The following is an 18777-nucleotide window of genomic DNA, read 5'->3' on the forward strand; positions in this document are numbered from 1 at the left end:
TCGGTCGCCTGAGGAAGAGAGTGTTCGAGGATCAGGCCCTAAAATCTGGCATCAAGCTTATGGTCTACAGGGCTGTAATGATACCCGCCCTCCTGTATGACTCAGAGACGTGGACCATATACAGCAGATACCTCAAATCGCTGGAGAAATACCACCAATGATGTCTCCGCAAGATCCTGCAAATCCCCTGGGAGGACAGATGCACCAAGTCAGTGTTCTCAATCAGGCCAACATCCCCAACATTGAAGCACTGGCCACACGACCAGCTCCGCTGGGCAGGCCACGTTGTCCGCATGCCCGACACAAGACTCCCAAAGCAAACGCTTTACTCGGAACTCCTACATGGCAAACGAGCCCAAGATGGGCAAAGGAAACGTTTCAAGGACACCCTCAAAGCCTCCCTGATAAAGTGCAACATCCCCACCGACACCTGGGAGTCCCCGGCCAAAGACCGCTCTAAGTGGAGGAAGAGCATCCGGGAGGGCGCTGAGCACCTAGAGTCTCGTCGCCGAGAGCATGCAGAAAGCAAGCGCAGGCAGCAGAAAGAGCGTGCGGCAAACCAGACTCCCCACCCACCCTTTCCTTCAACCACTGTCTGTCCCACCTGTGACAGAGATTGTAATTCTCGTATTGGACTGTACAGTCACCTGAGAACTCATTTTGAGTGGAAGCAAGTCTTCCTCGATTTTGAGGGACTGCCTATGATGATACATATACACACAATATCTACAAATATATGTAAAGTATGCATGTGTCATGTTAATTATAGTGTATGCTCTATGCAACATTATTCTTTCTTGGCAGTTTGCACTGCCCCATGAATATTCTCTGCCTTTCCCCTATATAAAGTAGTCATGTGCTATGATGATCAGTGTGTGCAGAGAAGCTGCTGTGTGTATCCGCACTGCCACGTGTATATGTCGCACTGCTGCTACACAGCCCTCGTGGTGACCCAGTGGCCTAATGGATAAGGCATCAGCCTCCGGAGCTGGGGATTGTGGGTTCGAGTCCCATCTGGGTCGCACTCTTTGCACCTTTTTGTGCCGTTTGTCCGCGTTCGCTGCCGGCTGCCCGGCCCGGCTTGTTCAGGCTCAGCGCGGACGCTGCCCCCTGCCGCGGCCTGCCAGGACCACGAAACCCACCCCCCGGCAAGCGCCGTTTCAGCGGGGCGACCGTCCGCTCAGCGGCGTATTTTAGCTGCGCTGCGGGACGAGTGCCAGCAGAGGGCGGTGGCGAGACCATGCCGGGCTCAGCGCAGCGGCACCGCTCAGTCCGGTGGGCTGCAAATCCGCCAGCTATCGACTGGTCCGTCCCAACAAAGCCAAATAAACCTCGAAATTATCATTCTCAGAATCTCAGAACAAATGCAACCAGTAAAAAAAAAGTCAGCACCTTCACAGGCCTGCAGAACATCGCTGAACTAAGTAGAATATTTGAACCTGATTCAAAGTTTGATTATTCAAAAACAAATCTCGACTAGATGGCATCTGATGTCGACAGCAAGATATTTTTATTGTTGATAATTGCCGCACATTGCCAGGGATTTATTGCCAATTCCTAATGCAAAAGAAGAAACACTAGCAGCGCAGCTATCAAACAAAAATGAGTTGATTATGATTTTTGCAAGTGGTGTTCCATTGAAAACAAACGAAAGGAAAATAAACATGTTACAGCCTCGAGCAGTTATACTTTCGGAAATACTATAATGAAATTCCACTGCGCTCTGTTTTCCAACGCTGTGAATACTGAATGTAGTGTACCTTTTGCAAGAATTTGTTATAATACAATATATATGAAACAATTCAGATTCTCGAGCATTTTTTAATATCTACTTTAAAGATAACTTTATTCAAAAAAGCTGTTGAAAATCGCTATTGTGTTTATATTGCCATAATGCTTAATTTAAATATTTTTCGTTCTAAATCTTGGGATATTTTTGCATTGTTTGGTAGAAATGACAAAAAAAAACATTCAGGTCTCAGAAGCTTACTTCTGAAGTGGAAAACAGTGAAATTGGATCTTTTGGCCACGGTTTATCACAGGCTGCGGTGTTGTCCCTTATTAGCATAGACCAAGAAGGCTATAAAACGAAGAGACTCCTCTCCACCTCAGTCACTGGGTTTCCGTTCCAGCTTCAGTATGAACGGGATGTTATTAATGCAGGTCTTCTCGATCGTGGTATTTGCAAAAAACATTAATGCAAAGAATAAAGGTGAGCAGAATTTTATCCAACTTACTACACAAAACAAATTGATATTAATTTTTACGATTTAATAAACGCTGCTCTGTATTTGAAATGTTACTATCTGCAAGGATTATAACAATTTACACTAAAAATGTTTCAAAATTTATTTGCTATCTTGGGGTATGGGAGAAAGAGAGCTATATTTTCTAAGCAGTCTGTGAGGAATGAGAAAGTGCGGCTGTGTGTGCAACTTATACAAGTGTAATATATTAAAGAAAGACTTGGATTTATATAGCGCCTTTCATGACCACCGGACGTCTCAAAGAGTTGTACAGCCAATGAAGCACTTTTGAAGTGTAGTCACTGTTGTAAGGAATCTTTCTGAAAAAGTGGCAAACAAGATAAAACCAAGTTTGCCGTATGAAGAGTGTGATGGTGCAAATGTGTCATGACAAAATCATGATGAAAATGACACATTGGGCTGGATTTTTGGTCTTCTGCTGGCTCTTTTAGCGCCCCGGATGGGTGGCAGTGGCCAGTTTCCAGCGCCCCGCCTGGACATTTGCTGCCGGTATCGAGGGGGCGCGGAGCATTACCGCCTAGGAGACGCGAGCCGGTGTGCAACGGCTGTTTGCGACTCCGGCTCGATTTTTGGTTGCCGCCTGATCCTTAGCGCTCCATAGCACGCCCTGGTGGGAACGCCTGTGAAAGTGGGCAGTCCGAGCTGTAGCGACTGCAGTAAGGTAAGGCATGCCGACCTCAGGTAAGTGTGATTGGTTTAAACAAAATCTTTTGCGATTTATGCTGTGGTGGCGGGAGCTATGCATTGGGAATGTTTATGGTGGTTTTTTTTCAGTTTTCCCCCCCACCCCCACACCTCTGTTACAACGCACTGAGGCCGGCTGTACAGCTCGGGATTTTCCCTTGATCAGCCGGCCTAGTGCCCTAAAAGAGGCAGGCAAGGCCTCCTTTAGCTCCCCACTCCAAAATCCGGACCCAACTCATGAATTTTGTAGCGGCAAAATTTACCGCCCGCCCGGGACACCGCCCCAACTGAGGTACGACCGAATTTCTCCCCCTTTGGCGGGTCTCTCTCTACCTTTGTCAATTCAATCAGTTCATACCCTGGTTATACTAGTGATGTATTTGATCATTGGAACTTCTTTAACTGGATGCTGGTACCTTCCCAAAAGAGTGAGTTGGGATTTGGCTACTGTGGTGCTCGGGCGTGCAGGTTTAGGAATGTCTCAGGGTCGATGAATGGTCAGCATGTGTTAATTGATCTCAACTAATGCAATTGGGCTTAAGGGTCCTTGGGGTTAAAGAGGGGGGTTTAAAAACAGCCAGTGTTTCTGCTCCTGATTGTTATCCGCTGATCTGCAGGAGGTCCATTTGTGAGGATACCAAGTAAAAATAGGCTACTATCACGGTCAAATAGCCTGCCAATAGTAACCGACCAGACTCATACATGAAAACTGGTGCTTTGACTGAGATATTGGAGAGATGGACAGAGTGCATGAAACTGTCGACCAGCACTCAGAAACTTGAAGAGTTGGGAGTCATTATAGGGTTACAGGAGCTTCGTGATTATGTTACCGGACTTGTAATAAAGAAGCCTGGACCAATAATGCAGAGAACGTGAGATCAAAACTTACCAGGGAAAATTGAATTTGAATTCAATTAAAATAAAGTCTGGAAATGAAAGCTGATACATTATTAATTTTTTTAAAGTGGCATCGAGCCACCGGGATTGTTGTAAAAACCTAACTGCTTCACTAAAGTCTTTGACTAGAGAAACTGGGATTGTTCTCAGAGCAAAGTAGGTTAAGGGGAGATTTAATAGAGGTGTTCAAAATTATGAGGGGTTTTGATAGAGTAGATTGGGAGAAATAGTTTCCACTGGCAGGAGGGTCAGTAACCAGAGGACACAGATTTAAGGTAATTGACAAAAAAAGCCAGGGAAGGGAAAATAAGGAGAATTTATTTTTAACCAGCGAGTTGTTATTATCTGGAATGTGCTGGCTGAAAGCGCGGTGAAAGCAGATTCAATAGTAACTTTCAAGAAGGAATTGGATATATACTTGAGAAGAAAACAATTGCAGGATTATGGGGAATGTGCAGGGAATGGGACTAATTGGATATCTCTTTCAACGAGCCGGCTTAGGTACAATGACCTGAATGGCCCCCTCCTGTGCTGTATGATTTGAGGGGGTGGGGGGGGGGGGCGAGAAAGCAACGGCTGAGCTGCAAGAGGTAGTTGGCCCAGGATGACGGGATGGGGGCGGGGGGAATGTCAGTGGTTGGGGGACAGGAAATTAGAGGCAACTGATCCTCAAAAAATAATCCCACTCTCGTCTTCATAAAAAGAAAGTTCAGCAAATCAACTGTAAAAAACAAAAGTATTTCATAGATCTCTGAAAGTGGAAATATCTCTGCAGTTCCAGTGTCTCTGACTCTGTCTTCTGTGTGCAGAGCTCACACCACAAGTTGGAAGAACAACAGGTAGAAGATCCTTCTCCACTGGATTCCACAGGATGCTGGACCCTTCAGTAAATCTGACAAAATTGCCACACAAAAACCGCAGCCTTCCTGAGTCCAGTTTACCGGCTCTTGATGCCTTTTTTGAGCGAGAAGAGGCTCATCACCAACAATACAACAAGAAAGATGAAAACTCGCATGGAGAGGTCGAACTCATGCCTCTAGTTTTCTTTGAAAAAAATGGCAAAAGGAATGAAAGTGCAGAGGGTCAGAACTACAAGGCAACAGTGAGAGACCACCCCGAGAGGCACGAAAGGTGGCCATTGAGTGACCTCCGAGGCCTCGTGGCTTCATTTTATCCAGATAAGTCCAAACTGAACAGGTCGCCGGCTTACTACGGCCTTCTAGCCAAGAGCATGCAGTCAAGCTCGTCAATGTATTCGCCCCACAATTATCAGGGCGCCCGGCTCCACTGGCAGATCAGTGACACCCATCGTGTAACGAAACAGGGAGAAAGAACTACAACCTCGCAACTGGACCCTGAGGAGAACCGATCCAGAAAGGCCATTCGATACAGAACAAGCGATACATTCATAAATGGCATCAACTCATCATCTGTAACCAACCGTCGCACCATGAGCTTGCTCTATCATTTTAACATACTCAGAGAAGGTAATCCTATCATGTCACCAATGCTGATACTGCCGAGATTTTGCTTATCTCAATGTTAACCTTTCCTCTCCTGAAAGAAAGACTTGCATTTATATAGCACGCCTTTCACGACCATCGGATGTCTCAAAGCGCTTTACAGCCATTGAAGTACTTTTGAAGTGTAGTCACTGTTGTAATGTGGGGAACGCGGCAGCCAATTTGCGCACAGCAAGCTCACAAACAGCAATGCGATAATGACTAGATAATCTGTTTTTGTTATGTTGATTGAGGAATAAATATTGGCCAGAACACTGGGATAACTCCCCTGCTCTTCTTCGAAATAGTATCATGGGATCTTTTACATCCACTTCCGACAGTGCAGCACTCCCTCAGCACTGCACTGGAGTGTCAGCCTAGATTTATGTGCTCAAGTCCCTGGAGTGGTATTTGAACCCACAACCTTCTGACGCAGAGGCGAGTGTGCTACCCACTGTCTCGGGCTTCTTTTCCCCTCCCAGAGCACGTAGCTTGTGCAAGAGATTCTGGCCTTGGATTTCTGGCCTCCTGCTGCCCAATATTAACGGATGGGCAGCCGCCTCCCACTGACTTCCTGGCTGTTATGGTCGGGAAGAAGGCAAGCAGCACGTTAATGATGCCCGGCCGTTAAAACCGAGTGAGCCTATCTGCTGTTGCTCGCTAGACTGCGTTCTCACACGGGAGTTAAAATCAAGCCCATTATGGTCACTATTGTACGTTCATTTTTTGCAATCAGGGCAGGGAATTCTCCCCGTGTCCTGGCAAACATTCAGCCTTTGATCATCCATCACCAAAATTGGTGATTTATCTCATTGCTGTTTGTGGGACCTTGTTGTGGAATAATTAGCTGCTGCATTTGCTTACAAAACTATAGTGATAGAATCAGAGAAGTGTACAGCACGGAAGGAGGCCATTTCGGCCCATCGTGTCCGCACCGGCCAACAAGAGGCTACCCAGCCTAATCCCACTTTCCAGCTCTAGGTCTGTAACCCTGCAGGTTACCGCACTTCAGGTGCATATCCAAGTACTTATTAAATATGGTGAGGGTTTCTGCCTCCACCACCCATTCAGACAGTGAGTTCCAGACCCCCACAATCCTCAACGTGAAGACATTTCCCCTCAAATCCCATCTAAACCTTCTACCAATTACTTTAAATTTAGGCCCCCTGGTTGTTGACCCCTCTGCTAAGGGAAATAGGCCCTTTCTATCCACTATATCTAGATCCCTCATAATTTTATACATCTCAATGAGGTCCCCCCTCAGCCTCTTCTATTCCAAGGAAAACAAACCCTCACCTAATAAAGGCAAGTATTCCGTATGCCTTCTTAACCACCTTATCTACCTGGCCTACTACCTTCAGGGATCTGTAGACATGCACTCCCAGGTCCCTTTGTTCCTCTACACTTCTAAGTATCCTACCATTTAATGTGTATTCCCTTTCCTTGTTAGCCCTCCCCAAATGCATTACCTCACATTTCACTGGATTAAATTCCATTTGCCACTGTTCTGCCCACCTGACCAGTTGATTGATCTCTTCCTGCAGTCCGCAGCTTTCTTCTTCGTTATCAACCACACAGCCGATTTTAGTATCATCTGCAAACTTCTTAATCATACCCCTATATTCAAGACTAGATCACTGAATGTATATCACAAAAAGCATACCCTAGTATTGAACCCCACTGGAAACATCCTTCCAGTCACCAAAACACCCATCAACCATGAACTTTTCCTGCCTCTGAGCCAATTTTGATTACAATTCAAAAGTCATTCATTGGTTGTGAAGCATTTTGGAACATGTTGAGTGCATGAAAGGTGCTATATAAATGCAAAGTCTCTCATTTTGTTCCAGGTTCATCATAACCACATCTCTTTACACATTTAGCACTGTCACAAAACACATAAAAGGTTTAGTTAGTTAAACATTGTGTTGAGAAAAATAGGGATGAGCATCTTTTAATGATTTTATATGTAAAAATTAAAATTTCAGCGGCATTTCTCCAGCTGTGAGCTCTGTATTAATGCATTCATTAATCTGGCTTTTTTTTCCCTTTTCAAAGATTACGACAGACACTTGTGTTCAATTGAATGCAGAAAGGAAAAGGATGAAAGAGAATTCTACTGCAGCAGTGAGTTTGGTAAGAATGGATTGAGATGTGCATGAGATGTTGATGTAATTCCTAATCAATTTTAATTTAAAAAAAATACTTGTCACAGGGAAGGATCTGCAGACCAGCCCCTGGTGCTGATTCCTGGAGTGAGTATACTGTATATCAGGTTGGGGGGGGGGGTGGGGAGGGGGAGGGCAATATATTCCATGGAACATTATTGATTTTTGCAACTTTTTGCTGATACTGGGATGGGGGTGGTTAGGCACGAGTAATAAGGATGAACAACATTGCTTTATGTACAATGGATCACTTTGAAGTGCAGTCACTCTTGTGCACAATGAGCAATGAGATTCCACAAGCAACAAGATGACCAACATAAATGTATTTTTGGTGATGTTGGTTGAGGGAAGATTGTTGGCTGGGACACTGGGAGAGCTCCCTGCTCCTTTTCAAATAGTGTCGTGGGAGTTTCTTTAACATCATCAAAACAGACACATGGGACTTGAGTGTAACCTTTCAACCAAAGGGCAGTACCATGGCAATCTAGATTATTTGATCAAATTCTAGAGGGAGATATAGATCCGCAACCAGCTACTACAGGGTGTACTCAACTGAGCTTAGCCGACATTTGTAGATAAGATGCCTACCAACAGGTCTACCAAACTGCCCCGCCACACAGCACTGCTCTCTGATTATCAAGATCCATGACGAGACCTTGGACAATGTGGACCACTTTACATACCTCGGGAGCCCACTGTCACAAGGGTAGACATCGTTGACGAAGTCCAACGTCACCTTCAGTGTGCCAGAGCAGCCTTCAGCTACCTGAGGAAAAGAGTGTTTGAAGACCAAGATCTCAAACCCGGCACCAAGCTCATGGTCTACAGAGCAGTAGTGATACCCACCCTCCTTTATGCTTCAGAGACATGGACTATGTACAGCAGGCACCTCAAAGAACTGGAGAAATACTACCAACACTGCTTCCACAAAATCCTGCAAATTCCTGCACCAACGTCAGCATTCTCTCTCAGGCCAACATCCCCAGCATCGAGGCATTGACCACGCTCGATCAGCTTCGATGGGCATGTCACACTGTCCGCATGCCCGATATTAGACTCCCGAAACAAGCGCTCTACTCCGAGCTACATCACGGTAGGCGAGCCCCAGGAGGGCAGAGAAAACACTTCGAGGACACCCTCAAAGCCTCCTTGAAAAAATGTAACATCGTCACCGATTCTTTTGAATCCCTGTCCCAAGACCACTCAAAATGGAGGAGAAGCATCCGGGAATGCGCCGAACACTTTGAGTCTCTTCGCCAGGAGCACGCGGAAGCCAAGTACAAACAGGAGAAGGAGTGTACGACCCATCCACCCTATCCACGCGTCCCTCCAACCACCGTCTGCCCCACCTATGACAGAGACTGTAGATCCCGCATTGGTCTCAAAAGTCACCTTAGAACTAATTTTAGTGTGGAAGCAAGTCATCCTTGACTCCGGGGGACTGCCTATAAAGAGAAGAGATAAGATGCACAGCGGCACCATGGAGAGGAAGGCTAAAGATTCACTTTTGTGGATGCACAATCTGGAATGTACAGCCACCATGAGTTGCTGAGCAGGTACCAGACCTTCTAATTTTCCCACACTTTTGTCCCCACTCTGTATCTTCTCTCCCTGACAGGATAAAGATGATGTAGAACCTCCCTTGTGGGGCAACTGTGGCTGCAACCTACAGCTCACCTACCCATGGCACAGCACCTGGTGAAGAGACGCCGTTTCAGATAAAGCTCAGAGAGCTTATACATTGCTCATAAACCAATTGATTTCCATGTTTTGGTTTACAACATAATCGGAGCACATATACAGAAATCCATATGTAACAACAATAGGGAATGCTGGAAATGCATAGAAGGTCAGTCACCATTTGGGACAGAATAGATTCATGTTTCATCAGACACCCAAAACAGTTGCTTTTCTTTTTCAGATGTTCAATTCCAGCATTTTCTGGTTTTCCTTCAGGTTTACAACATGCTACATTTGTATGTATTTTAAATTGCTGTTAGTCCCTGGATATGAAAATTGAAAATATCATGGTGTGATACTTTAACTCACTGCCGCTTTGCAGCAGTAACTGTGCCCGTCTTTCAACAGCGATCAGTGGCATCGTCCACGACATCGAAACCCTTGGTAAAGGGCTGCGGCTGGTGGCATTACTGGTGGACAGCAATGGATTCTACCGCATGGGTCGACTATATGTCACGCCTGATGGATTCTTCTTCAAAGTGCACATTCTTGTTGTTGATACTTTCAACTGTAGAAGATCGTGTCCAGACTTGAAGTTTGGTGAGTCTAATATTCATGATCATTGCTTCACCATCTTTCATAGGGGTAGAAATATCTAGGGGAACTGGTTGATGCATCGGGTTAGATATATCCAGCTCTGGGATCTATGTTCAAACCCACCGGGCTGAAAGTCTTCTATGTTGGTAATCAAAGTGCTACGTGAATTGAATTTAGGCCGTGTCAGTTCATTTCCCAGTGGCCATGGGTCCACAGTCCAATACTTCCCCAAATTTAGCACTGACTGCCAGTGTCACTTAATAGGCCTAGGGACAGTGGGTATGGGAAATGGGAGAAATGCAAGACTAGTGCAAAAAAGAAGCACTTTTGAGGCTAGGGACTGAGGCGCATTGTCGGAGGAATGTAGAAGGAGCTTTATTTATTCTGGATATAGCTGTGCTACATCTGACTTGGGAAAAGTGGAAAGCATTCTCTAACATCAACATCAACTTCAACAATTGTACATCCCTGTTTGGAGTAAAAATAAAATGGGGAAGGTGGCTCAACCGTGGCTAACAAGGGAAACTAGGGACAGTGTTAAATCCAAGGAAGAGACATATAAATTGGCCAGAAAAAGCAGCAAACCTGAGGACTGGGTGAAATTCAGAATTCAGCAGAGGAGGACAAAGGGTTTAATTAGGAGGGGGAAATAGAGTATGAGAGGAAGCTTGCTGGGAACATAAAAACTAACTGCAAAAGCTTCTATAGATAGGTGAAGAGAAAAAGATTAGTGAAGACAAACGTGGGTCACTCGCAGTCAGAATCAGGTGAATTTATAATGGGGAACAAAGAAATGGCAGACCAATTGAACAAATACTTTGGTTCTGTCTTCACGAAGGAAGACACAAATAACCTTCCGGAAATACTAGGGGAATGAGGGTCTAGTGAGAAGGAGGAACTGAAGGAAATCCTCATTAGTCAGGAAATTGTGTTAGGGAAATTGATGGGATTGAAGGTCAATAAATCCCCATGGCCTGATAGTCTGCATCCCAGAGTACTTAAGGAAGTGGCCCTAGAAATAGTGGATGCATTGGTGATCATTTTCCAACAGTCTATCGACTCTGGATCAGTTCCTATGGACTGGAGGGTAGCTAATGTAACAATACTTTTTTAAAAAGGAGGGAGAGAGAAAACGGGTAATTATAGACCAGTTAGCCTGACATCAGTAAAAACATAGAAACATAGAAAATAGGTGCAGGAGCAGGCCATTCAGCCCTTCTAGCCTGCACCGCCATTCAATGAGTTCATGGCTGAACATGAAACTTCAGTACCCCCTTCCTGCTTTCACGCCATACCCCTTGATCCCCCGAGTAGTAAGGACTTCATCTAACTCCCTTTTGAATATATTTAGTGAATTGGCCTCAACTACTTTCTGTGGTAGAGAATTCCACAGGTTCACCACTCTCTGGGTGAAGAAGTTTCTCCTTATCTCGGTCCTAAATGGCTTACCCCTTATCCTTAGACTGTGACCCCTGGTTCTGGACTTCCCCAACATTGGGAACATTCTTCCTGCATCCAACCTGTCCAAACCCGTCAGAATTTTAAACGTTTCTATGAGGTCCCCTCTCACTCTTCTGAACTCCAGTGAATACAAGCCCAGTTGATCCAGTCTTTCTTGATAGGTCAGTCCCACCATCCCGGGAATCAGTCTGGTGAATTTTCGCTGCACTCCCTCAATAGCAAGAATGTCCTTCCTCAAGTTAGGAGACCAAAACTGTACACAATACTCCAGGTGTGGCCTCACCAAGGCCCTGTACAACTGTAGCAACACCTCTCTGCCCCTGTACTCAAATCCCCTCGCTATGAAGGCCAGCATGCCATTTGCTTTCTTAACCGCCTGCTGTACCTACATGCCAACCTTCAATGACTGATGTACCATGACACCCAGGTCTCGTTGCACCTTCCCTTTTCCTAATCTGTCACCATTCAGATAATAGTCTGTCTCTCTGTTTTTACCACCAAAGTGGATAACCTCACATTTATCCACATTATACTTTATCTGCCACGCATTTGCCCACTCACCTAACCTATCCAAGTCACTCTGCAGCCTCATAGCATCCTCCTCGCAGCTCACACTGCCACCCAACTTAGTGTCATCCGCAAATTTGGAGATACTACATTTAATCCCCTCGTCTAAATCATTAATGTACAATGTAAACAACTGGGGCCCCAGCACAGAACCCTGCGGTACCCCACTAGTCACTGCCTGCCATTCCGAAAAGTACCCATTTACTCTTACTCTTTGCTTCCTGTCTGACAACCAGTTCTCAATCCACGTCAGCACACTACCCCCAATCCCATGTGCTTTAACTTTGCACATTAATCTCCTGTGTGGGACCTTGTCGAAAGCCTTCTGAAAGTCCAAATATACCACATCAACTGGTACTCCTTTGTCCACTTTATTGGAAACATCCTCAAAAAATTCCAGAAGATTTGTCAAGCATGATCTCCCTTTCACAAATCCATGTTGACTTGGACCTATCATGTCACCATTTTCCAAATGCGCTGCTATGACATCCTTAATAATTGATTCCATCATTTTACCCACTACTGAGGTCAGGCTGACCGGTCTATAATTCCCTGCTTTCTCTCTCCCTCCTTTTTTAAAAAGTGGGGTTACATTGGCTACCCTCCACTCGATAGGAACTGATCCAGAGTCAATGGAATGTTGGAAAATGACTGTCAATGCATCCGCTATTTCCAAGGCCACCTCCTTAAGTACTCTGGGATGCAGTCCATCAGGCCCTGGGGATTTATCGGCCTTCAATCCCATCAATTTCCCCAACACAATTTCCCGACTAATAAAGATTTCCCTCAGTTCCTCCTCCTTACTAGACCCTCTGACCACTTTTATATCCGGAAGGTTGTTTGTGTCCTCCTTAGTGAATACTGAACCAAAGTACTTGTTCAATTGGTCTGCCATTTCTTTGTTCCCCGCTATGACTTCCCCTGATTCTGACTGCAGGGGACCTACGTTTGTCTTTACTTACCTTTTTCTCTTTACATACCTATAGAAACTTTTGCAATCCGCCTTAATGTTCCCTGCAAGCTTCTTCTCGTACTCCATTTTCCCTGCCCTAATCAAACCCTTTGTCCTCCTCTGCTGAGTTCTAAATTTCTCCCAGTCCCCAGGTTCGCTGCTATTTCTGGCCAATTTGTATGCCATTTCCTTGGCTTTAATACTATCCCTGATTTCCCTAGATAGCCACGGTTGAGCCACCTTCCCTTTTTTATTTTTACGCCAGACAGGAATGTACAATTGTTGTAATTCATCCATGCGGTCTCTAAATGTCTGCCATTGCCCATCCACAGTCAACTCCTTAAGTATCATTAGCCAATCTATCTTAGCCAATTCATGCCTCATACCTTCAAAGTTACCCTTCTTTAAGTTCTGGACCATGGTCTCTGAATTAACTGTTTAATTCTCCATCCTAATGCAGAATTCCACCATATTATGGTCACTCTTCCCCAAGGGGCCTCGCACAATGAGATTGCTAATTAATCCTCTCTCATTACACAACACCCAGTCTAAGATGGCCTCCCCCCTAGTTGGTTCCTCGACATATTGGTCGAGAAAACCATCCCTTATGCACTCCAGGAAATCCTCCTCCACCGTATTGCTTCCAGTTTGGCTGGCCCAATCTATGTGCATATTAAAGTCACCCATTATAACTGCTGCACCTTTATTGCATGCACTCCTAATTTCCTGTTTGATGCCCTCCCCAACATCACTACTACTGTTTGGAGGTCTGTACACAACTCCCACTAACGATTTTTGCCCTTTAGTGTTCTGCAGCTCTACCCATATAGATTCCACATCATCCAAGCTAATGTCTTTCCTAACTATTGCATTAATCTCCTCTTTAACCAGCAATGCTACCCCACCTCCTTTTCCTTTTATTCTATCCTTCCTGAATGTTGAATACCCCTGGATGTTGAGTTCCCAGCCCTGATCATCCTGGAGCCACGTCTCCGTAATCCCAATCACATCATATTTGTTAACATCTATTTGCACAGTTAATTCATCCACCTTATTGCGGATACTCCTTGCATTAAGATACAAAGCCTTCAGGCTTGCTTTTTTAACACCCTTTGTCCTTTTAGAATTTTGCTGTACAGTGGCCCTTTTTGTTCTTTGCCTTGGGTTTCTCTGCCCTCCACTTTTCCTCATCCCCTTTCTGTCTTTTGCTTTTGCCTCATTTTTGTCTCCCTCTGTCTCCCTGCATAGGTTCCCATCCCCCTGCAATATTAGTTTAACTCCTCCCCAACAGCATTAGCAAACACTCCCCCTAGGACATTGGTTCCGGTCCTGCCCAGGTGCAGACCGTCCGGTTTGTACTGGTCCCACCTCCCCCAGAACCGGTTTCAATGCCCCAAGAATTTGAATCCCTCCCTGCTGCACCACTGCTCAAGCCATGTATTCATCTGCGCTATCCTGCGATTCCTACTCTGACTAGCACGTGGCACTGGTAGCAATCCCGAGATTACTACTTTTGAGGTCCTACTTTTTAATTTAGCTCCTAGCTCCTTAAATTCTTTTCGTAGGACCTCATCGCTTTTTTTACCTATGTCGTTGGTACCAATGTGCACCACGACAACTGGCTGTTCTCCCTCCCATTTCAGAATGTCCTGCACCCGCTCCGAGACATCCTTGACCCTTGCACCAGGGAGGCAACATACCATCCTGGAGTCTCGGTTGCGTCCGCAGAAACGCCTATCTATTCCCCTCACCATCGAATCCCCTATCACTATCGCTCTCCCACTCTTTTTCCTGCCCTCCTGTGCAGCAGAGCCAGCCACGGTGCCATGAACTTGGCTGCTGCTGCCCTCCCCTGATGAGTCATCCTCCCCAACAGTACTCAAAGCAGTGTATCTGTTTTGCAGGGGGATGACCACAGGGGACCCCTGCACTATCTTTCTTGCACTGCTCTTCCTGCTGGTCTTCCATTCCCTATCTGGCTGTGGACCCTTCTCCTGCGGTAAGACCAACTCACTACACGTGATACTCACGTCATTCTCAGCATCGTGGATGCTCCAGAGTGAATCCACCCTCAGCTCCAATTCCACAACGCGGACCGTCAAGAGCTCGAGGCGGATACACTTCCCACACACGTAGCGCCCAGGGACACCGGAAGTGTCCCCGAGTTCCCACATGGTACAGGAGGAGCATATCACATGGCCAAGCTCTCCTGCCATGTCTTAACCTTAGATACCCTTAAATTGGTAATAACAATGTTACAGTTCACTTACTGATATAAAAAATAAAAGAAAAGCTACTCACCAATCAGTTACCCCATTGGCTGTGACGTCACTTTTTGATTACTTTCTACTTCTATTTTGCTTTCTCTCCCGCTGTAGCTGCACCAGTACGCTGGCTCTCGATCTCCCGCTGGGCCTTTTATAGGTCGCTCCCCTCTCACCAACTGCTGCTGGCTCTCGATCTCCCGCTGGGCTTTTGATAGGTCGCTCCCCTCTCACCAAATGCCGCTGGCTCTCGATCTCCCGCTGGGCCTTTTATAGGTTGCTCCCCTCTCAGTAGTGGGGAAAATGTTGGAATCAATTATTAAAGATGAAATAGCAGCGCATTTGGAAAGCAGTGACAGGATCGGTCCAAGTCAGCATGGATTTATGAAAGGGAAATCATGCTTGATAAATCTAGAATTTTTTGAGGATGTAACAAGTAGAGTGGACAAGGGAGAAACAGTGGATGTGGTGTATTTGGACTTTCAAAAGGCATTTGACAAGGTCCCACACAAGAGATTGGTGTGCAAAATTAAAGCACATGGTATTGGGGAAAATGTATTGACGTGGATAGAGAACTGGTTGGCAGAGTCGGGATAAACGGGTCCTTTTCAGAATGGCAGGCAGTGACTAGTGGGGTGCCGCAGGGCTCAGTGCTGGGACCCCAGCTATTTACAATATACATCAATGATTTAGATGAAGGAATTGAGTGTAATATCTCCAAGTTTGCAAGCACTAAGCTGGGTGGCAGTGTGAGCTGTGAGGAGGATGCTAAGAGGCTGCAGGGTGACTTGGACAGGTTAGGTGAGTGGGAAAATGTATGGCAGATGCAGTATAATGTGGATAAATGTGAGGTTATCCACTTTGGTGGCAAAAACATGAAGGCAGAATATTATCTGAATGGCGGCAGATTAGGAAAAGGGGAGATGCAATGAGACCTGGGTGTCATGGTACATCAGTCATTGAAGGTTGGCATGCAGGTGCAGCAGGCGGTGAAGAAGGCAAATGGCATGTTGGCCTTCATAGCTAGGGGATTTGAGTATAGGAGCAGGGAGGTCTTACTGCAGTTGTACAGGGCCTTGGTGAGGCCTCACCTGGAATATTGTGTTCAGTTTTGGTCTCCTAATCGGAGGAAGGACGTTCTTGCTATTGAGGGAGTGCAGCGAAGGTTCACCAGACTGATTCCCGGGATGGCAGGACTGACACATGAGGAGAGACTGGATTGACTGGGCCTGTATTCACTGGAGTTTAGAAGAATGAGAGGGGATCTCATAGAAACATAAAATTCTAACGGGACTGGACAGGTTAGATGCAGGAAGAATGTTCCCAATGTTGGGGAAGTCCAGGGGTCACAGTCTAAGGATTAGGGGTAAGCCATTTAGGACAGAGATGAGGAGAAATTCTTCACTCAGAGAGTTGTTAACCTGTGGAATTCTCTACCGCAGAGAGTTGTTGAGGCCAATTCGTTAGATGTATTCAAGAGGGAGTTAGATATGGCCCTTACAGCTAAAGGGATCAAGAGTTATGGAGAGAACGCAGTAAAGGGGTACAGAGGTGAATGATCAGCCATTATCTTATTGAATGGTGGTGCAGGCTCGAAGGACCAAATGGCCTACTCCTGCACCTATTTTCTATGTCTATGTTTCTATTAAAAACATTGTATATTCCAACATGTATAAAATTAAGAGATGTGCTTTTCGTCCCCATTGTCCCAAATCAGCTTCCTACCCATCAAATTCAAAATCCTGTTAAACATACATGTCAAACTCTTGTTACAAAGTGGTTGTGTGTGGACATCATGTGATAAGTAATTTCAGGCCTGCCTGTGATGATCTTACTTGAAGAATGGCCACTTGGGAAAGGTACTGGGGAGTTTCCAAGATCAATCAATACCTTCAAGTGGGAACATAGGAACAGGAGTAGGCCATTCAGTCCCTTGAACAAATTCCACCATTCAATTAGATCATTGCTGATCTGCTAAAGGGAGGGAGAAAACTGAGGGAAAAAAAGTGAAATAATATGGGGAAGGATTACAGCATTTCATTAATGTTCATTCTGTACATTTCTTCTTCTCAGGTGGTAAATACATCATGATGGGTCTGATTTATCACAGGAGATACTCTCTACCCACCTGGGTCCAAGAACGTGTCACTGGGAGACTGAAACCGGGAGACGGGCTGGTTAAGAGCAGCAGCTACGTGAGAAGATATAACAGAAAGCGGGACCAGAAAGTCCAGCTGGTGCAGGATGGAAAATGTGGAGGAGCTTTCCTAGGATCTCGGCAGAAATGAAATGGGCCGGTGTGTGCTTTAACAATAATGCAAGAAAGCCATTATATAAAAGTGTTTAGAGCTGTTATGTATAACTTTTATAGAATGAAACTGTTCTTTTTTAAAATGCATTTTATATAATATATTATTTTTGATTCCCAGTCTGCGCTGAACTAGCCTATCTCAGCAGTAGGTGGCTATAATTGCTACAATTGGCCTCAGCAGCACAGGGTAGAGATAGAATCATTGCAATTTACAGCATAGGAGGCCATTCGGCCCATTGTGTTCGTGCCGGCTGACAAAGAGCTATCCAGCTGTTAGATATGCTGACCTCAATTGGCAATAGCATACATAGCTTAAGACAACAATGGTTGCAACCCATCAACACAAGCCTAATCTCATTGGGAGAGTTATGGTCAGGCTTTAGTCCTCATTGCTGTTCAGAACCTTCTGCTGGAAAAAAAACAAGCTTGTGCAGATGTTGGGTGAATGGGCTCGACTGTGATGCCCACTTCTCCCACCACTGCTGAATGGCTTAGTGACACACACCATGTGGGCTCACACATGGACATGACCATGAGGGGGGCCAGTGGCACCCATGGAACTATACCCAGAAAGGGGCAATGTCTTCAGGAGCGGAAACAAAATGATTGAATAAACTGTAGTCCAGTGTGGTATCTTATTTTAGTGTATTGCATTAAGGATTTCCAGAACGCATCATGGAATGGTCTGCTGTTTGTCTAGCTGTAGTAAATGCGATCAGTGTAATTGGAGACACAATGTACCTGGTTCGATGCACACTTTGTCATTTGCTAATTTGACATCACTCAGCATCGCAGCTTCTTGCTGCGCTTTTGATAACTGCACTTAAAAGATTGAGAGAGAAAAACGTTCTCAGTGAAAGGAAGATGTGTAAAGTGGCGACTGTGAGAAAGCAACAACCATTCCTCTTCCTCTGGGAAAGTGCCATTTCCAGCAGATCAAAGCAGCCGGGATGGGTGTAGCACGACCGCCTTTACACTGAGTTGTTTATCTAAAGGCTGAGGTTTCAGGGTCCTCCACCAGGTCGCGCTTGTAACTATTTCCCCAAAGTCCCTGGGGGTCCCTAGAACAAATTTTCTCCATATGGATTGGACACAGGAAGAATGCAGACTGTCAGAGGAGCAACCATCACTCAGACACCCAAAGTAGAATTTTGTAAAAGATACATTCAAAATCTTTCAAGCAAGTCGTTATTTAACAAGAAAAATTAATTTGTCCAAAATTGAATGTCTTATTTTTCTGCTCGAGGTTTAGCTTCATTTTAATGCAGATGAACTAAAACAGGGATGTTTACAATATTTCCTCTTCCTTCTCGCTCCTGTTGAGCTCCCCGCTGTTACCTCCCATCACCATTTTTCCATTGACGATCAGGGCTCGTCTTCTTCACAGCTGCTGGTGGTGCTTCTCTGGGATCAAGCACTGGATGATG

General features: G+C 45.4%; 1 protein-coding gene and 1 non-coding gene across 2 annotated transcripts; both read left to right on the plus strand.

Moving 5' to 3' along the window:
* The first annotated feature begins 949 nt into the window (after nt 1–949).
* On the plus strand, nt 950–1022 carry trnar-ccg (transfer RNA arginine (anticodon CCG)). The gene has a single exon. It is a non-coding gene; the product is annotated as a tRNA-Arg (tRNA).
* A 1029-nt stretch (nt 1023–2051) lies between these two features.
* LOC139227178 (UPF0450 protein C17orf58 homolog) lies at nt 2052–17342 on the plus strand. Its single transcript, XM_070858241.1, has 5 exons — nt 2052–2212; nt 4658–5335; nt 7409–7486; nt 9607–9798; nt 17113–17342. The coding sequence occupies exons 1-5, from the start codon at nt 2140–2142 to the stop codon at nt 17325–17327; spliced, it is 1236 nt and encodes a 411-aa protein (XP_070714342.1). The 5' UTR covers nt 2052–2139; the 3' UTR covers nt 17328–17342.
* Nucleotides 17343–18777: the final 1435 nt, after the last annotated feature.

This window comes from Pristiophorus japonicus, chromosome 16, assembly GCF_044704955.1.
Source record: "Pristiophorus japonicus isolate sPriJap1 chromosome 16, sPriJap1.hap1, whole genome shotgun sequence".
In the NCBI taxonomy this organism is placed as follows: Eukaryota; Metazoa; Chordata; class Chondrichthyes; family Pristiophoridae; genus Pristiophorus; species Pristiophorus japonicus.